This window comes from Urocampus carinirostris, chromosome 14, assembly GCF_059441175.1.
Source record: "Urocampus carinirostris isolate Australia breed hairy pipefish chromosome 14, RoL_Ucar_1.0, whole genome shotgun sequence".
In the NCBI taxonomy this organism is placed as follows: domain Eukaryota; kingdom Metazoa; phylum Chordata; class Actinopteri; order Syngnathiformes; family Syngnathidae; genus Urocampus; species Urocampus carinirostris.
Window position 1 is genome coordinate 21,093,039 of NC_142362.1, and position 18,669 is coordinate 21,111,707.

General features: G+C 39.8%; 1 protein-coding gene across 3 annotated transcripts in view; it reads right to left on the bottom strand.

The window, feature by feature from the left end:
- Positions 1–18,669, bottom strand: part of tmeff2a (transmembrane protein with EGF-like and two follistatin-like domains 2a) — a 222,714-nt gene that overhangs the window by 104,670 nt on the left and 99,375 nt on the right. For all 3 annotated transcript variants that reach the window (XM_088353044.1, XM_088353045.1, XM_088353043.1), the window contains one exon: positions 10,787–10,916. In XM_088353044.1, the coding sequence (XP_088209170.1) occupies positions 10,787–10,916 (130 nt within the window). The remainder of the gene's footprint in view (positions 1–10,786; positions 10,917–18,669) is intronic.

The following is an 18,669-nucleotide window of genomic DNA, read 5'->3' on the forward strand; positions in this document are numbered from 1 at the left end:
TAAAAGACGGTCAGGATAAATCACTGTATAATGAGTGTCAGAGGCAAACTGGGACGACTGAGCCTGATTGGACAAAACCAATAACCAACACCAACATCCCCAGCCTTAAATCCAGGTACCTCAAACGAAGGAGCATCTTCCCCGATATTTACCGCCTGTAAACACGAATTGGCAGCATCAGGCTGACATCCATCCAATCCATTCTACCTGGCTGCCACTAATGGGATTTCAGATGAAGGCAACGGGAAAAGAGGCCGAGGAGAATTGAAGCACGGGAAAAGCAACCAGCAAAAACGGTTCTGTCGCGGCACAGGTGCGAGAAAGTGGATAAGCTTCTTCTTGCAGTTGGAGCGACTTGAACGTTTTGCGCGTTTCATTAAGCCGTAACGTCTGCCAGGCTTTTCCACGCCGGAGCTTCGTGTTTAACGCTCCACGGTTATGTTACGAGCCCCGTGTCGGGGATTCCGGGGGTTCAGGTTTTTCCATTGACGAGGCGAGGTATACCGTAAATTCTGACTACAGAGCGCATCTGATTACTAGACTTTTCCAACATGTTTCACTCAAACGTCTGTCCGTCTACAGAATGATTACAATGAATGTGTTTACTTGTTTGCGATTTAATTGGAAAACTGTCAGCTGTCACTCTAGCCTTGTGTTTACGTCAATAATGTATAAATGGAACTATGTGTCTATTGTTAAGGATACTGATTCTCAGCATGTTTCACTTAGCTCCCTGTATTACTACAGAATGATTGCAATGAAGGTCTTATTTACAGGGAGTGCAGAATTATTAGGCAAGTTGTATTTTTGAGGATTAATTTTATTATTGAACAACAACCATGTTCTTAATGAACCCAAAAGTCTCATTAATATCAAAGCTGAATATTTTGGAAGTTGGAGTGGGGCTTTTTTAGTTTTAGCTATTTTAGGAGGATATCTGTGTGTGCAGGTGACTATTACTGTGCATAATTATTAGGCAACTTAACAAAAAACAAATGTATACCCATTTCAATTATTTATTTTCATCAGGGAAACCAATATAACAGCTCAACATTCACAAATATACATTTCTGACATTCAAAAACAAAACAAAAACAAATCAGTGACCAATATAGCCACCTTTCTTTGCAAGGACACTCAAAAGCCTGCCATCCATGGATTCTGTCAGTGCTTTGATCTGTTCACGATCAACATTGCGTGCAGCAGCAACCACAGCCTCCCAGACACTGTTCAGAGAGGTGTACTGTTTTCCCTCCTTGTAAATCTCACATTTGATGAGGGACCACAGGTTCTCTATGGGGTTCAGATCAGGTGAACAAGGAGGCCATGTCATTAGTTTTTCTTCTTTTAGACCCTTTCTTGCCAGCCACGCTGTGGAGTACTTGGATGCTTGTGATGGAGCGTTGTCCTGCATGAAAATCATGTTTTTCTTGAAGGATGCGGACTTCTTCCTGTACCACTGCTTGAAGAAGGTGTCTTCCAGAAACTGGCAGTAGGACTGGGAGTTGAGCTTGAGTCCATCCTCAACCCGAAAAGGCCCCACAAGCTCATCTTTGATGATACCAGCCCATACCAGTACCCCACCTCCACTTTGCTGGCGTCTGAGGCGGACTGGAGCTCTCTGCCCTTTACCGATCCAGCCACGGGCCCATCCATCTGGCCCATCAAGACTCACTCTCATTTCATCAGTCCATAAAACCTTAGAAAAATCCGTCTTGAGATTTTTCTTGGCCCAGTCTTGACGTTTCAGCTTGTGTGTCTTGTTCAGTGGTGGTCGTTTTTCAGCCTTTCTTACCTTGGCCATGTCTCTGAGTATTGCACACCTTGTGCTTTTGGGCACTCCAGTGATGTTGCAGCTCTGAAATATGGCAAAACTGGTGGCAAGTAGCATCTTGGCAGCTGTACGCTTGACTTTTCTCAGTTCACGGGCAGTTATTTTGCGCCTTGGTTTTTCTACACGCTTCTTGCGACCCTGTTGACTATTTTGAATGTAACGCTTGATTGTTCGATGATCACGCTTCAGAAGCTTGGCAATTTTAAGAGTGCTGCATCCCTCTGCAAGATATCTCACTATTTTTGACTTTTCAGAGCCTGTCAAGTCCCTCTTCTGACCCATTTTGCCAAAGGAAAGGAAGTTGCCTAATAATTATGCACACCTGATATAGGGTGTTGATGTCATTAGACCACACCCCTTCTCATTACAGAGATGCACATCACCTGATATGCTTAATTGGTAGTAGGCTTTCGAGCCTATACAGCTTGGAGTAAGACAACATGCATAAAGAGGATGATGTGGTCAAAATACTCATTTGCCTAATAATTCTGCACTCCCTGTACTTTTAGCACTTTATCAACAGCTTTGTCAGTTGTCTCCCTAGCCTTGTGTTTGCCTCTTCTTAACTCTTCCGCACAACAACGTAAACATGGAAAAAATGCTTCTATTGTTTCAGATGCCAGCTCCCGACATGTTTCACTCAGCTCTCTGGTGTACTACAGAATCATTACAATTGACCTTTTGTTTACTTTTAACAAGTTATCACCAGCTCTGTCAATTTTAATTTTAGGCTTCTGTGTGCATTTTATTAAGTCCTCCGCACACCAACAATGTATAAGTGGAGAAATGCTTCTATTGTTACAGATACTGGTTTCTATCATGTTTGACAGCTTTATCAGTTTTTACTCTATCTTTAAGTTTAAGTCTTCTCAAGTCTTCCGCACACCAATTAGGTATAAATGGAACAACCGTGTCTATTGTTAAGGATACCAATTCTCAGCATATTTCACTTAGCTCTCAGTTGTACGACAGAATGATTGCAATGAAGTTGTTTACTTTCAGCAATTAATTAACATCTTTGTCGGTTCTCACTCTAGCCTTGTGTGTGCGTCTACCTAACTCTTTTGGACACTAAAAACATATAAATGGAACAATTCTTATCTTGGTACAGAAGCCAGTTCTTGACATGTTTCACTCAGCTCTCTGTTGTACTACAGAATCCTTACAATTAACTTTTTGTTTACTTTTAGTGATTTATCATCAGCTCTGTCAATTCTTATTTTAGGCTTGTGTGTGTGTTTTATTAAGTCCTCAGCACACCAACAATGTATAACTGGAGAAATGCTTCTATTGTTACAGATACCGGTTCCTAGCATGTTTGACTCAGCCTCTGTCGTCCTCTAGAATTATTCAAATACACGTGTCTACATTTAGTCATTTTATAAACAGCTTTATCAGTTTTTACTCTATCTTTGTGTGTGCGTCTTCTTAACCTTAAGGCACACCAACCATTTGTGAGAGGAAGAATGCTTCTATTATTACATATAACGGTTCTCAGTATATTTCACATTATCTTTGTCATACTCTATAATAATTACAATAAACCTTTTTACTTTCTGCAGTTTATCAACAACTCTGTCGGTTCTCACCCTAGCCTTGTGTGTACGTCTTCTTAACCGTTCCATAATGTATAAGTATGATATCAGTTCTCCACTTACCTTTTCAAAGGAGCAATGACTGTCTTTAAAAGTTAAGCCCTTTTCATCACTTTTAACATTGCTGTGCTGCCTGTACCCGCAATTTTCATTTTCAGATCAATAAAACTAGCGGCGGCAGAGTCTAGACCCACACAGCACATGATTTAGCATGACTTCGCTAGCCCAATAATCTCTTGCCTCCGGGTGGGCTGTTCGAAATCTAAATTTTGTTCGAAAATGGAGGGAGATTCTTCCCGAGTCCGGTTCAATGAGTTCTGAGTCGTTAAAAAAAACGAGGCATCTCATTTTGAGCATCTTGAAAATATCTTAGAATGGTGAAAACGGCGCATATTTGCCAACGTGATAGATAGAGACAGGAAATGAAGGCTCTGGAGTCAAATCTGTCAGCAATATTATCTGCTAATGACTCAGACTGCTGATTACGATCTATTGCCGAGGCCTTGTCCTCGGTGATATTGGAATCTGTGTAGTTGTAACGAAGTACTAAGACATCAAACATCTGAAATATAACAGGGAAATGTCAAACATTTACAAACTTTTTTAAATAATTGAGAGTTCTGACTATAAATCTGGTCTCTAAATGCACAAATCACAACTGGGTGGTCTGCCTGAGAGAGACGTGGTTTTCATCAACTGTTCTCCACAGAAATAATAAAATTATTTTAAGAGAAAAAGAATCAGAATTGTGTCCAAGATGAGTTACAGTAGACACCTGAGTCAGTGGGAATACAAAGTGAATTTTCAAAAATATTGGCTCCTCGTTACAGTATTTCGCCAACTATAAATCAACTTTAAATTGTTTCGCATTATAAAAGATGTTTGCGGTGTTTGTGCATATGATGAGTTATGTCTCTTAGATGCCTGTCTGCTATTGGTCAGCGTCACATAAATTGCTAGTCTGCTATTGTTTTGCGTCATGGCATCATGATGCTATAGTCTATGTCAGGGGTGTCCAAACTTTTCAGAAAGAGGGCCGGATTTGGTTAAGCTACAAATGTGTGAGAGCCGACTAAAAAGCTGGAATTCTTTGAACAGTATTTATATAATTTAACCCTCAATCAAAGGTTTACAGTGCTTGGTGATGAGCGTCACAATCTCGTAGCTAGCTTTTCTAGCATTTTCATTTGACCCGTAGGGTCTCGTGAAAAAAGTTGCTTTGCCATCAAAACAGCTTCCAGTTGCTTCGCCTTTTCACACCATTCGTTTCCAGTTAGATTGTTGTAGTAGGTGTGTTTTGTCCAGCAGTTCTTCCTGATATCATATTCTTTGAAAACAGCTACAGTCTCTTGGCAGATTGGGCGGACGCAGTTGTTTCGGATTTGGGTGAAAAAAAAAACAATTTCCACTCTTTCTGTAAGAGGAGGCCCTCATAGTCAACTTTCCTATTTTTATTTACAGTCGCCATGTAAGAAATGGGGTGGGCTAAAATTCTCACAGAAAGCAAAGGGCAGGTGGCCAAAGGGTTATTCATCAGGTGAAATTTTGATTTGATTTATTTTTTTTGCACACATTTACGTTATGGTACAATCAACATTACAGGCGAGCCACATATTATAAATTTTATGACAGAGGCTGCAGGCCAATAAAAAATTGATCACGGGCTGTAACTGGCCCCCTGGCCGAAATTTTGACATGACTGGTTTATACTATTGGCTAAACTCCTTCCCACAATGTTCTATTTTCTCTTCCCTCAGTTATCATCTTATTTAAGAAACTTGAATTTGTTTAGCTATGGGCCCAAAGACTTGCAGTGATGCTAAAGGAAAAGGAAAGACCATATTTCCAATGGAAATGCAGCTTGAGATTATGAAGAAATTCAAAAAAGGCACACGATTCGCTACGTTGCTAAGTTGCAAGACTGTAACCAATCAGCTATAGGGACAACTATTGATAATAGGAAGGTGATAAGACCAACCACGTCTTTAATGTGCATAACAATCCCCTCAAATGGAAGTTTTTAAATATATTTTAATTCAAATCTGCCTTCTCCTTCCCCTGTCTGCATCCACCAACAAATTGCACTGTACCAGGTCCAATCTTGTGACCTACCCCCGTCCCTCACACCTGAGATGGACAGAATCACATTCGCCTACTGACGCCGTCCCTGGACTCATTACCCCAAGCGTCACTCTAAAAGGTTCTCAAAGACGTCCATCCCACATGCGCCACAACTCAACTAAAAGAAGAAAAACATAGCTCGCTCGTCCATCACCTCTCTCAAACCACCCCGAAGCCAGCCTCGCTCATCCTAAAGGTGAGCGAGTTCCAGCTACATCGTTCAACCACAAAATGTCTATTTGGCACTGAGGACAAATACTTTGAACATGCTTTAGAAAATCTACGCTCATTTCTTTCAGCAGCCATTTTCACTTTCCACAGTTTAACCACCACTTTTAATTATTGTTGGTAATATACCGATTAAAGGGATAACCACAAACCTGTCTTTTTTTTATTTTCTCCTTTTATACTTCTTTTTTTTCTTAGCTTCTTTATAAAACATAATTCGTAATATCAATCATCAAAGCAAGTGAGCCGTTTGAGAGCCGGCTCTTTTTAATGAGTTGAGCCAAAAAAGCCGTTTCTCAAAAAAAAGACGGACTTCCTTTTACTACACAACGAGATCTCGTTGGTTGAGATCGGCGTGCAGACGAAAACTCGAACCGCGAGACCAAAACAACAATGGCGGATCTGCCTGAAGAAAAGTTTGAAGTGCAGTAAATCTTTGTTAAAAAAAAGTAATCGGGTAATAATGACATTTTTGTGGCAAAAAGGGTTGCGTCCCGCGGACGCACGTTGATTTGAGACTATGCGTCCCTAGCAAAAATGATGCGTCTAGGACGCGGGGACGCGGGCAAACGAGAACACTGTAAGACTGATATTGAGCATTTGGAACCGGAAAACAAATTAATGTGGTAAAACTCTGGCGGCCTTTGTTGGGTAATCTGAATAACTGAATTACTGCAATGTAGATAATTCTTGACCACAAACTCCAAACACACAACATATATTAAAGCTAAAATCCAAACCTTTTATTATAATCAAGTATATTAGATTAAAGTAGTATTTACTACCATATTTTCTGGACTATAAGTCTCTCCAGAGAATAAGTCGCACTAGCCAAAAAATGCATAATTAAGAAGGAAAAACCATATATAAGTCCCACTGAAGTATAAGTCACTAAAAACATAGACGTCATTCTAAAGAGCAATATAGAATAAAAGAGAACGGACTGATTACTGAGTACGGTATACTAATGTTGCATGATTGACATGCCTGTTCATTTCAGTAACAACGTAACATATTAAGTCTTACTCAGATAACTCTAGCATAGATAACGTGCTTACTAAACTATCAGCTCCACTCCAAATCACTAAATCCAATGACATTTTCATCCTCTGTGTCACTGTCACAGTAAACGATCCGACGCTTCCGCTTTCCGCTTCAACTTCGCTTATGTCAGACTCATCGTCAACCCCGCTTTCTGCTTTTCGGCTGCATATTTCATTAATTTCAGCTTGTAATCTGCAAAATATTATTTTCTTTTGGTGCCATTTTTGTTCAGTTGCTTTTATAAATGACCGGAGCCGAAAAATGTCCCTCCGCGTGAAATGTCCCCTCTAGCGCAAATGTCACGATTTGTAGCTCATTTTTGGGGGGAATTTAATAGAACAGAGCATTTCCACTATGTATAAAACTCCCTTTCAAGCAAGTTGAAAATTCTTCTTCCAGGGTCTCATGAGAACAGCCGCGTCTTCAAAAACCCTTTCGAATATTTTTTTTCTACTCCTCACTTTTTTAATCACTTTGAAATGTTTTGTTTTTCTGCTGCAGCTGTTTTCTTTCTTTCTTCTATCTTACTAAGCTACATTCTACAAATACAAAAATGTCCAAAACATGGAAAGCAGACAACATGGACTCGATAAAATCAGCTATAAAAGAGGGATTTGAAAAGAGCCAAGATTGCTTTGATATGATGGATAATAAAATAGAGAAAAATCCTGAGAAAATGGAGAAAATGTGGAATGAACTGATGGGGAAAAAAGGAGCTGGAGGATGTGAGGAAATGAATGACAGAAATCAAGAAAGACTTCACGGGACAACACGGTGAAAATGGAGATCAAACTTGAGAAAATGAAAGAGGTAAACTTTAAATTTGTTGTTTGAGAATGAGGAGAAAAATGATGTGAAAAAAATAAGTTCTCAGCAACTGTAAAATACTGTATATACTGTATCGTGATTCAATAATGTGTTCAATGGATTAACAAGATGTTAGATAGTATCATTTGTTTATAAGCATTTGGCTTCCACCTTTTCTTTTCAGGTGATTTGTGTTTGTTGCAACATGACTGTAAAAAAAAAAAAAGAAATACAACAACGAAGTATTCACTTTGGCGACACGACGACTTATCTTCTAAACATTCGTGTCAGGACCAGAACGGAAACAGGAGCCACTCGCGAAACGTTTACCACAATTTTTATTGAAGGAGCGAGGAAAGGGTGCGCCCACGCTCCGAAGTTCGCGGGAAGCAGGTCGCACTCGAACACGGCTTGTGATCTGAACACGGAAGTGGATCTTCTGTGGCGAGCAATGGCGGTGTCGGGGATGGAAAAAACGGGTCGGTAGCCGGGACAGGCTACCGTCAACCAGCTGTAGCCGGCGCCACACGGGCTGGGCCAATTGGGCGCCATTGCAACCGTGACAATTCGTGCCCCATGTGGTAAGAAAAGGAGGTGTCACTTCACCAAAGTCAATATTTTCAACCTGCTTAAAAAGGGATGTCTGTACTAATTGCAAATGCTCTGCGCATAATTGTTCAATTACATCCCCCCAAAATTAGATACAAGATATTGTAGTGATGTTTGCGCGGGTGACGTATACTGCAGGTGTTATTTTTCGTCACGACAAGGGTGAAATCATTAATACGGCCTAAAGCTCCCTCTAGGTGTCTAGTGTGAAAATAATATGAGAAATGATATACCCGGTAATAATGTGTTGAGAATTTCACATAAAAATAACACTTGGGTATAAATCGCACCTCTGGCCAAACTATAAAATAAAACTAGATCATATTGTCCGGAAACTATGGTTTATACTACTTTGTTATTATGTTATGTATGTGGTGTATCGGGGGTTCGTTAAATGTTACCTAATAAGCATAGGTTTCTATCCCCCGCTATATGTCAATTTCTTCTAAAAACCTTCACTTCAGCATGGATTCATATCGTATCCTGGGTAATGTACATCATTTGTTGATATTTTGGGTGTTTAAGGTTGTTTAGGTACACATTACATTTATATATTGGGTATCTTGAAATGCATAGTATGGTAAAAAAATAAATCCCTGCATGACTTTGTAAGGGGAAATTTGTTTTGGTAGGTCAAATCTAATCAATCGTCGAATACAGATCCTAAACAGATAATGGTCGAGTACCGAAGTATCTTTGGACATAATTTGCTAGGTGATTGTCCAACCTGCTAATAACCCAAAAACATGTTACCCCAGCATCCAAGTATCTCAACGTGTCAGGTTTGCAAAGGCCCTATCCCCCAGAAGGAATACTAATCAAACCTAGGAAAGCAATAAGTCCTATCTACCTGCAAACTCACAAGTTGTTCTTTGATTTCCTCAGACTCCGCCGAGTAATCCGATGTTATCAAGCGCATTAGGAAGAGGAACATGGCGTAATTTGTTGCAGCGTCACGCCCAAACCACTCTGATTGGACTCGAGTTCCTTTTGAGCGGCGGCGTTCTCTCCGCCGTCCTCATTGAAATGCGCCTCACGTTCTCTCGCCAGACGACGAGACCCGAGGGCGAGCGAGGAGATACAGTCAAAGGCTGTTTGTTCCGTCGCTGACCCATAAAAACATGATTGTTCGGCAGCGCATTAGGAGCTCAAAGGCGGATGGGGCCCTCCCTGGAGAGTGCTTTCCTGGGGACCTGTTAACCTGCTTCCTTGTTACGGCCATGTTCGTGTCAGCAAATGCACGGAAGCTTCCGGACCATTGCAGAAGCGGTTCCCATCACTATGTTGGCAGAATCGTTCACAACAAAGTGGTGGTGGGTCCTAGAAGATGGATTTCATACTCCTTTGTCCGTTCAGGGTTCGTACACCCTTTTCATGGCCAAATTCAAGCACTTTTTAAGGACTTTCAAAGCCAATTTTTCAATTTCTCCAGTACCATCAAAAGAAAAAAATCCTGTGTTCATCATGTATTTTACAGAGCCACAATTATATCTATGATCTACATATGCGGTTTTTAATCTTGCCTGTGAATTATATGTTGAGTAAATCATTAATATATTTGTTTTTGAGCAAAATCTCCTCCCATATAGGTTTTAGGTAAAAATAACCGTATATGTCGCATATATTTTCAGTTGCAGGAAGTTCTTCCCAGTAAAATTCACAACTGGGAACTGCTACCTTAACTACTATAAATGTCCATTATTGATACGTAGTCATTGCTCTAATACACACTTCACAGTGTCTTGTCTTGGTGTAGCATGCACTTTTTTTTTTGGTTTTTAATCCTGCCTGTGCAATTATCAAGACTTATGATTGTTGTAAAAAGATAGTGGGATGTTTGGACGTGTTCTAAGGGATGGGCAGGGCACCTGTATGATGCGGCAGGGGTAAACCAGTGAAAGCTTTTGGGCCCTGTTGTTGAACAAAAGAGTGTGTTGTGTCACCCTGACCCGAGTGACATGGCCACTTTCTTGTGTCCCATTTCATCTGGAGGGACGAAAGCATGACCAACTTAGGTGCCGAGGTGCCTAACTTGTTTTGGTGTTTGGGCATTTGGGTTGGCCATGGTCCAAACATATTTGTGTGTGTATTTTTGCTATTTTTTTCCCCTTTTTCATTTTCTTTGTATTTGTATGTGTTTGTCTTTCTGTCGGTCACCCCTCTTGAGGGATATGACCAAGGTAGATAGATGATTTTTAGATTTTGAGTAAATCACAAATATGTTTCTTTTTGAGCCAACCTCTCCCCATGTAAGTGTGGGGTGAAAATTATGGTAATATGTAAGATGTAAACCATATGTCATAATGTTTTTTGTGTTCTATGAAACAAACTATTTAAATGTAAATGTATTTACACATTCTTATGCAATCCTAGCTTGTATTGAAGTTTAAATTCTATGCGCTTTACAGTCCAATGCGCCTATCTAAAATATATATATCACAAAAGACTAATTTGGGGGGTGCGTCTTATAATTTGATGCGCCTTACAGTGCTGAAATACAGTAATTAAAAAAAAAACATCAGTAGCAAAATTTGGGAGACGTACTCACCCACAGGACAGGCGCCCTCGGACAAGATAAGTATTTCGGTCTGCTGCTTGCAGGCATCTTTACGCAGGTAACACTCGTTCTGGTAGTTTTGATTGTTGGAGCCGCAAACTGGAGCGTAGTCGTTGTTGCACTGTAGAAAAAGAATGAAAACAACAGAGTCAAATGAAGGTCATGCTCATTAAAAAGGACGGAAGTTCCTAAATTATACTTGTCGACTAAAAAAAGGTAGAGGAGCAAAATCATGAGAGAGTGTAAGTATGCGATGCTGCTCCTCTCGCATGCTCAATTCAAGCTTGAGTGTCTATTGTCTTTCTTGTTCTGGATTGAACATAGCAGAATGAACAAAGCTGGGATGCCTGTCTTTCACTTTGATGCTTTGTTTTTTGGCCAACTAGTGCTTCAATTCCCTGACAAAATAGTAGGCACAAGATAAATGGAATAACAAAAAAAGAACAGGACAGGATTAGTGTGACTTTCTTGAATTATAAGAAATCACTGCAAGTAGCTAACTGGCCAACCATGAGATGGATACAAATGGGTAGAGTTTGCTTCTGAAATTATACGGGAAGGGTGTTAACATTAGCAAATAGGACAGGACAGAAATGGACAAGACAGGAGCAGTAACTAGCAAGTGACTGACCCTGAGATGGATACAAACTGGTGAAGTTTGCGTTTTTAATCAAAAATTCTCAAAAAAGAAAAGGTATGTGACAAGTATAAAATAAGACACACCAGAAGTGGACAGGACAGAGTCAGTATGTAGCAAAACGACCGATCCTGAGAAGGATAGAAATTGGGAGAGCTTGTATTTGGAGTCAAATCCCACCAAAATTGGAATAAGGAGATAGGACAAGACAGAATGGACAGGTAGTAGAGGCAGTAGGTAGCAAACTGGCCTACTCCTAGACCGATATAAATGGGTAGAGTATGAGTTTGAAGTCAAACTCCACCAAAAAAATGAAAAATATCAAATAGGACAGGGCAGAAGCACGAAGTAGCAAAATGACAGACTCTAAAATGAATAAAAAAGTTTTTGACATCAAATTCCTCAAAAAAATGAAAGGTTTGTGACAATAATAAAAGAGGAGAGGACAGGTGTGGACAGGACAGGAAAAGTAGGTAGCAGACTGGAGGACCCAGAGATGGATCAAAAGGTCTTATGTTTATTTTTTAACACAAAATAGAAGAATCCCTACCTTCTAAATAAATTGTGTGAAGTACCAAATAGGACAGGACAGAAGTGGACAGGACAGAAGCATCACGTAGCCAAATTAACAACTCTGAGATGGATAAAAATGGTTGGAGTTTGCACTTGTTGAACTTCACCAAAAATGAAAGGTATGTGACGAGTTTAAAATAGAACAGGACAAAAGTGGACAGGATAGAAGCAGCGAGCCAGGCAGCGCCGTGCAGGTACATCAATCCTTCAGTGTTGCTCCATCGGAGCGTTTTCAGGTTAAGTGACTCTCTACATGGAAGTTTGCTCCTTTTATTTCCCCAACTGTCCTGTCGCCTGGCTGAAAACTTGAGCTTTTTCATGTGATTGATAGTCCTGTTCCACATCTCGGTTTTGTTTCTTTATTTTAAACGCGGTGGGCGGCGTCTCACGGGCGAGATATTAATATGATTTGATATTGATCTGACACGGCCGCCGCGCTGCATGAATAAAAAATGCGATAATTCAGCGGGAAGATTCGCCGCGCTGTTTTTCAGGATTAGAACGCTTATCTGTGGTTTAAGAGAAAAATGCAACTTCACGGTGAGGGGCCGTGCCGTGATTAAATTGAAGGTACTGGAGGATATCGCAGGGGGGAATTAAACTCAGTGATATCGCTGGAATTTGAAGGCAGGATTGAGTCTTCTTTACTTTCGGGTCTGTTGAACCCAGAGGTTGGTAGTAAAGAGTTACATTTACTCCATTACATTCACTTCAGTATGTTTTGGCCCATTTTGTACTTCTGGGAGTATTTTTAAATCACTATAATTTTTACTTTTACTTGAGTAAATTTGTTAAGAAGAAACTGTACTCTTACTCCGCTACATTAGGCTACATTGAACCCGTTACCTAAATTCTCTTCACGTAAGTATGCGCATTCCTTCTTCGTTTGTTGTCTTCCCTCCCATGTCCCCTGTGTGAGAGCCGAGTTGTGCAGCCAAAGCTCTGCCCCTTTTAAAGGAGCCGTGTCACAAGCCAAACAAGTAGCAAATCGGCGTGTGTGTGTTCTGCCACAAACCCCAAAGTTAAAAAGAGAAAGATAAATGCAAACAAATCAGACTTGAACTGTATAAATGTGATTTTATATACCTGTTCAAAAGGTTGCTATTTTATTCTTAAATTGTATTTTTGTTGCCCAGGTAAGGGACACATTATGCAGCTTTGTTGTTCTTTTTTCCAATCCTTAAAATAAAAATGACAACAAAAAGTTGATATCTTAATTGCATTTCTTAAATGTTATCAAAACAAAACAACATTTTGTAATTCATTAATAATAACCAGTGTTATTAATTGCGCCATATTTTTCAGTAACGAGGTAATTTAACTAATTATTTTTTCCTCTGTTAAAGACGACCAAAAGCCATGCGTTACTCAGAAAAAGAGAGCGTTCACATTTCCAACTAAATGCGACTTGTAAGCTATCTCATCAGACTTCTATGCATTTCCTGTGTGAAAGCCACAAGTGCCCCTCATGCGTGAAGTCACACGCAATGTGCTTAGTCTTTACGGAAGTACTCATGGATGCTAACCACGTAGCTGAACTTTGTCCCCCAACATATAAATTAAATCCAAAACCCTGCTTTCCCTCCATTGAAAGCTCTGTATTTTTCTCAAGCCATGGTTATTGATTTGTCCGCTTCCTCCCGCCTCTCGATGAGAAGCAGGTCGTATGAATGTGCCGTTCATACAGCAGACGCATTCTAAAAGATCAGATATGTATCAGATTTGGAACCACAAATTAAGTGACCTGGGTCTGGTGTGAAAAAAGCGGATATGTGTCGTTCAACATACTTTAACAATTGAGATACAGGTCCATGCAAAAAGAAAATAATAATCTTATATTACAAATGACTTCTGTTCTGAACAAAATACTTTAATACTGTTGGCTACTTGACCAGTTGTCTCAGGTTGTAAGTTATATTTAATTAATTAAACTCACTTTATATGGCTTAATACTGATTTTTACTTTTTATGATCTTGTTTAGTGTTTCTTTATGTTGCAGTTCAAGTGCAGGATAAATGTATTTATGGTGAGGTGGAATATATGTTACAAGGTTCTATAACACAACTACTGTCGATTCTTCTCTATTCAACTGAATAGAATACTGCTCAGAAAATGTCGGAAATGTATTTGACCTACAACAACTTATTTCTAAAGTAAGGGAAATAGTTACTTTCCCAGGCAACTAGTTACTTTGACTATAGAGTAACTCAGTTACTCAGTTATTTTTGGAAGTAGTGATTAAGTATAACTAATGACTTTGTTAAAAAGTAAAGTGCCAAACACTGATTGTAACGAACATCCAACTTAGTGGCTGTGATAGTAGGCTAATATCTATGCATACAGCATGTGTTCATTTATTATCATGCTTATATAAGGCTTTTAATTATTTGCGGCTTCTGACCATTTTTTTTTTGGTCCAATATGGCTTTTTCAAAATGTGGGTTGCTGACCCTTGGGCTAGCTTTTTCTGCCCGCATAGCCCGGTTAAAAAAGTTACTGGGGCTTTAAATGTGCTATTTGTGCTTTATTTTCTTCTTTGATGTATACTCAAATTGTTATTATTATTTTTTAATTTAAGTTTTTAATTTACCCAGATTATTCTAACCTATGTTAAATTAAATGTAATTAATTGTTGATTGGACAGACTTTCATGATTTGATGAGCTGATTGAATGGTTGTCAATAAATAAGACATTGCTACAGTTACTCAGTAGGTAAGTATTTTTTTTTTTTTTATCAAGTACCTTTTTTATTTTTAACTCAACTAATTATTTAGATGAATACTTTTTACCTCTACTTGAGTCATATTATTCTGAAGTAGCAGTACTTTTACGTTCTACCCACAATTCTACCCACTTCTGGTTGAACCTAATAAGTCATTTTATGTTTATGTTACAATGGGCGGCATTAGCTCAGGAGGTATATCTTGGGATCAAGAGGTCGCAGGTTTGATTCCTGTCTCCTCCGTGTAATATGTCGAAGTGTCCTTGGGTAAGACACTGAATCCCTAATGCCCCCAATAAGCAGGTCGGCGCCTTGCATGGCTGCATGGCCGCTATTGGTGTGTGAGTGTGTGTGTGAATGGGTAAGTGTGAAGCACATTGTAAAGCACTTTGGGAGGTCTTCATTGACTTGAAAAGTGCTATATAAATGCAGACCATTTGTCGATCATTAAATGTGTGCAACGAAGAAAGGCTTTGTATTCCTGCAATGGTACATAAAATCAATGTTGTTCTACTGTAATCTCTAGCTAATTAAGGCTTTGTACTTTAATACCTCAGTGCATTGTGGGTTAGAAAATTTTCCACGATCCATTTTCCCCAGTTGCATCAATTTGCAAGCAGCGGCCAGCAGAGTGCATGTTGATCCCAAGATCCATTATCCTTGTTCACATATTGCCGCAAGCGGAGGCCGTCAAAGCACATTTTTGTCAGGACTGGCAGCTCTTTTTTGTCGTTCAGTCCACGAAAAAGGAACTGCACCTGCGCGGCTGCCATCCATTATATGTAATCGCATACTTCTGCAAGCAAGGGGACTGCATAAGAGCATTTTTGTCGGCAACTACGTTTATGCTGTTATGTCCACCAAACATTGAACTGCACTTGAATGTCTGCGAACCTGTTATAAACAATCATATATTCCCACGAGATGGGGCCAGCAGAGCACATTTTTCCTGGGCCAAGCGGCACTTTTTTTGCCATTGTGTGCATCAAAAAATGAACTGCACTCTTGCGGCCGCAGTGCCTTTTCCCCGAACGCTAAATGCTGTGGGCAAGGACCAGCATATCAGACTTTTGTAGGGTCTGGTGCCTCTTATTTTGTCTGTAATGTACATTGCTCTCTGGCATAAATACTGTGTAATAAATATGAGTTAAACTGCTTGTGCCCTTAAGAAATCAGATTACTCTAATGAGTATATATGCACTAGTCGTCAAAAAAATGAAAGGATTACTACAAATATCGGAATACTCGCAGTCGGACTCAGACCTTCATCATATTTATGTATGTTTACAAGGCTTTACATGATCAAAATACTTCCAATAGTCTGATCGCAGTCAAAACTAAGAGTAGCCAGTGTATTACAGCTAACAAACAAAAGGGCTGACCTAGTTTTACATGCCGTCAATAATCCAGATCACATACATAAACTGTAAAATAACATAACGTAACTAACTGAATTAAGTTATAATACTTTTTATAAAAGGGACTCAGACTTACACCTTTTCAGGGTTGACATTAGGTTATGTAAACATGATCGGTTACCATACACATTTTAGATTTATTCTAAAGTACATCTTAAGCATTATATCCACCACTCGGTGTACACAACCGCACACAATTTCCCTCCCTGAAATAAACACGCATGCCTGCACATGCCAGGAACCCGAAGGTGAAAAGGCAAACGAAAGCATCGATTCCGAACCCCTGGATCATCGGAACGATCAATTGCCGACGCTGTTTCCGAGCGGCAGGAAAAAGAGCGGATGAAGGGCACAACAAAAGACTGGAAAATCAGTGGGGGGAAAGCGAGGAGGGAAAACCAAACAGTGCTCATTTGATCAAAGACATGGCGAAGGCGCCTGGCTGCAGGACGGAGCAAAGCAAAATTCAAATTTGGGCGGATGGGAGACAGAACAACCAATGACAGTAAAAGAGAATATCAAATAGGTTCTGCAGGAGCCCAGAAAGAGTGTCTGCTTCAAGCGACTTGGCGGCATCAGAAAAAGCACTGCAGGGAAAAGGGACAAAGCACACAACACCAGCGAGATGAAGAATCAGGGCCACGAAACTGGACCGAGAGTGGCTTTGTAAAGAGGACTAAAACCGGCGGGAGCTTACTGCTGGCTCACAGACTCCTTCTTAACCCGAAGGCTGGTGCAGATACGTGGCATGATGCATTGACAAAGAATGATGCCCCGTGCGAGGGCCTTTCGACCATATGTGACATCAAAAATTACAGAATTATTTAAGGTGTACCTAAAAATTTAATATTGGCCAGAAATTACAACATTTACCTGACATACTGCAAATACATTGTATACAATTGGAAATGCGTAGTTAGTATTAAGCTGCATAACTGTTCTGTCTTTAACAAATGGGGTGCGCCTTATAGTTCAGAAAATACGGTAACTACTTTATGTAAAATAACTTAAATGTTATTACTTTATCAAGTCACAAACATTATAGTTGTATTGAAAAAAATGTACTGTGTGTTATACACTAAATACAGTGATACGTCTACATACAACCTACTTGACTCATGAGATATCTTTCCAGCAAATATTTTTTCAAGATACGAGAAAAAAAATCAAAGAATTCCTGACGTTACCACCAAAGATAGGTCATTTTAATATGATTTTATTTATCACACGGCTGTATTTATATGTTTACTTAAAATTTGAACTCGTTTATGGTGATCAGAAATTTTTTTTCTAGCTATTTAGGGTAATTTGGATGCTTTTAGGAGGCTGGAAACAAATTAACTGGTTTTCAGTTATTTTGTATCAGGAAAATTTACACAAGATGCAGGCACGATTTGGGAACAAAAAAATCTCACTGTATAACAAAATAACACAATCGTCTTAGATAATTTATTTCTCGTTTTCACGCATTGGCATGCGATGTTGAAAAACTGGTGTGTAGTGGCTCTGGGTCTTCACTCCGCGGATACGGTAGTTGACAGGCATTGTGGGAAATGCATTTTTTTGTGAAAGCACTCTCGTGACCCGTTCATTTTTAGACAATCGGACATTTTAAGCTCTCGCGGGCCACATGAAATGAGATGGCGGGTCACATTTGGGCCGGAAGCTATGAGTTTGACACATGTGCTTTATAAAGAGAACCAAAACCGGCGGTGCTCTTTACCTGGAGGCTGACATGACACTAGGCCGAGGAATGGTGCCATGTGTGAGGGCATTTAAGACCGTCTTTGCAAGCAAAAATAGAATTCAACTCAATCAATCCCAATAACCATCCCCCAACATCGCCCCATCATCCTTTGATCTCAGCGGGTGTTTGGCTTGGAAGAGATACACTGCCGTGTTTTTGCACTTTGCTCATGCCGGGTTCAAAACCTCGATAGGATTTGTGGCGGGGTCGCCAATAAAACGAGGCCTCATGAAAATTTGGAGATGGGGCGGTTACAATTTCACGGCTACAAAATGCATTTGTGGATTTCTGGGAAGTTCCCAACATCTGTTGTGATCTCTTTTTTTGTTGGATTTGTTCTTGAATTCAGTTTATTTCCTGTTCTGGGAAGGTTATGTTTCCACCTTTGTCTCTACTTGTTTGGTTGATCTGAGCCTTTTTTGTGGGGGATCTTAGAGGATCCGAATAAATCCACATGCTTTTTTTCCATGCAGGAAGTTGATGATAGTATTTATTTATGTATAATGCACTTTTTGTATACAAAAAAAATTACCTCAACGTTTGGGTGCGCGTTATACAGTTTTACGGTAAAATATTACCGTATTTGTGCTATAATTGATCAGCTGAAAAATATTGCTGACCACAATTGCACAATATTGGATGCGACAGGAATTGAACTTGGGTCGTGGCGGGAAGAACCTTGACTCCTAACCTTTGGACCACTAGTGATAAAGATGACATATGACAAGGCATTAGATTTCATCTCGCAAGTGTAAGTTTTAAGATCAATTTTAAT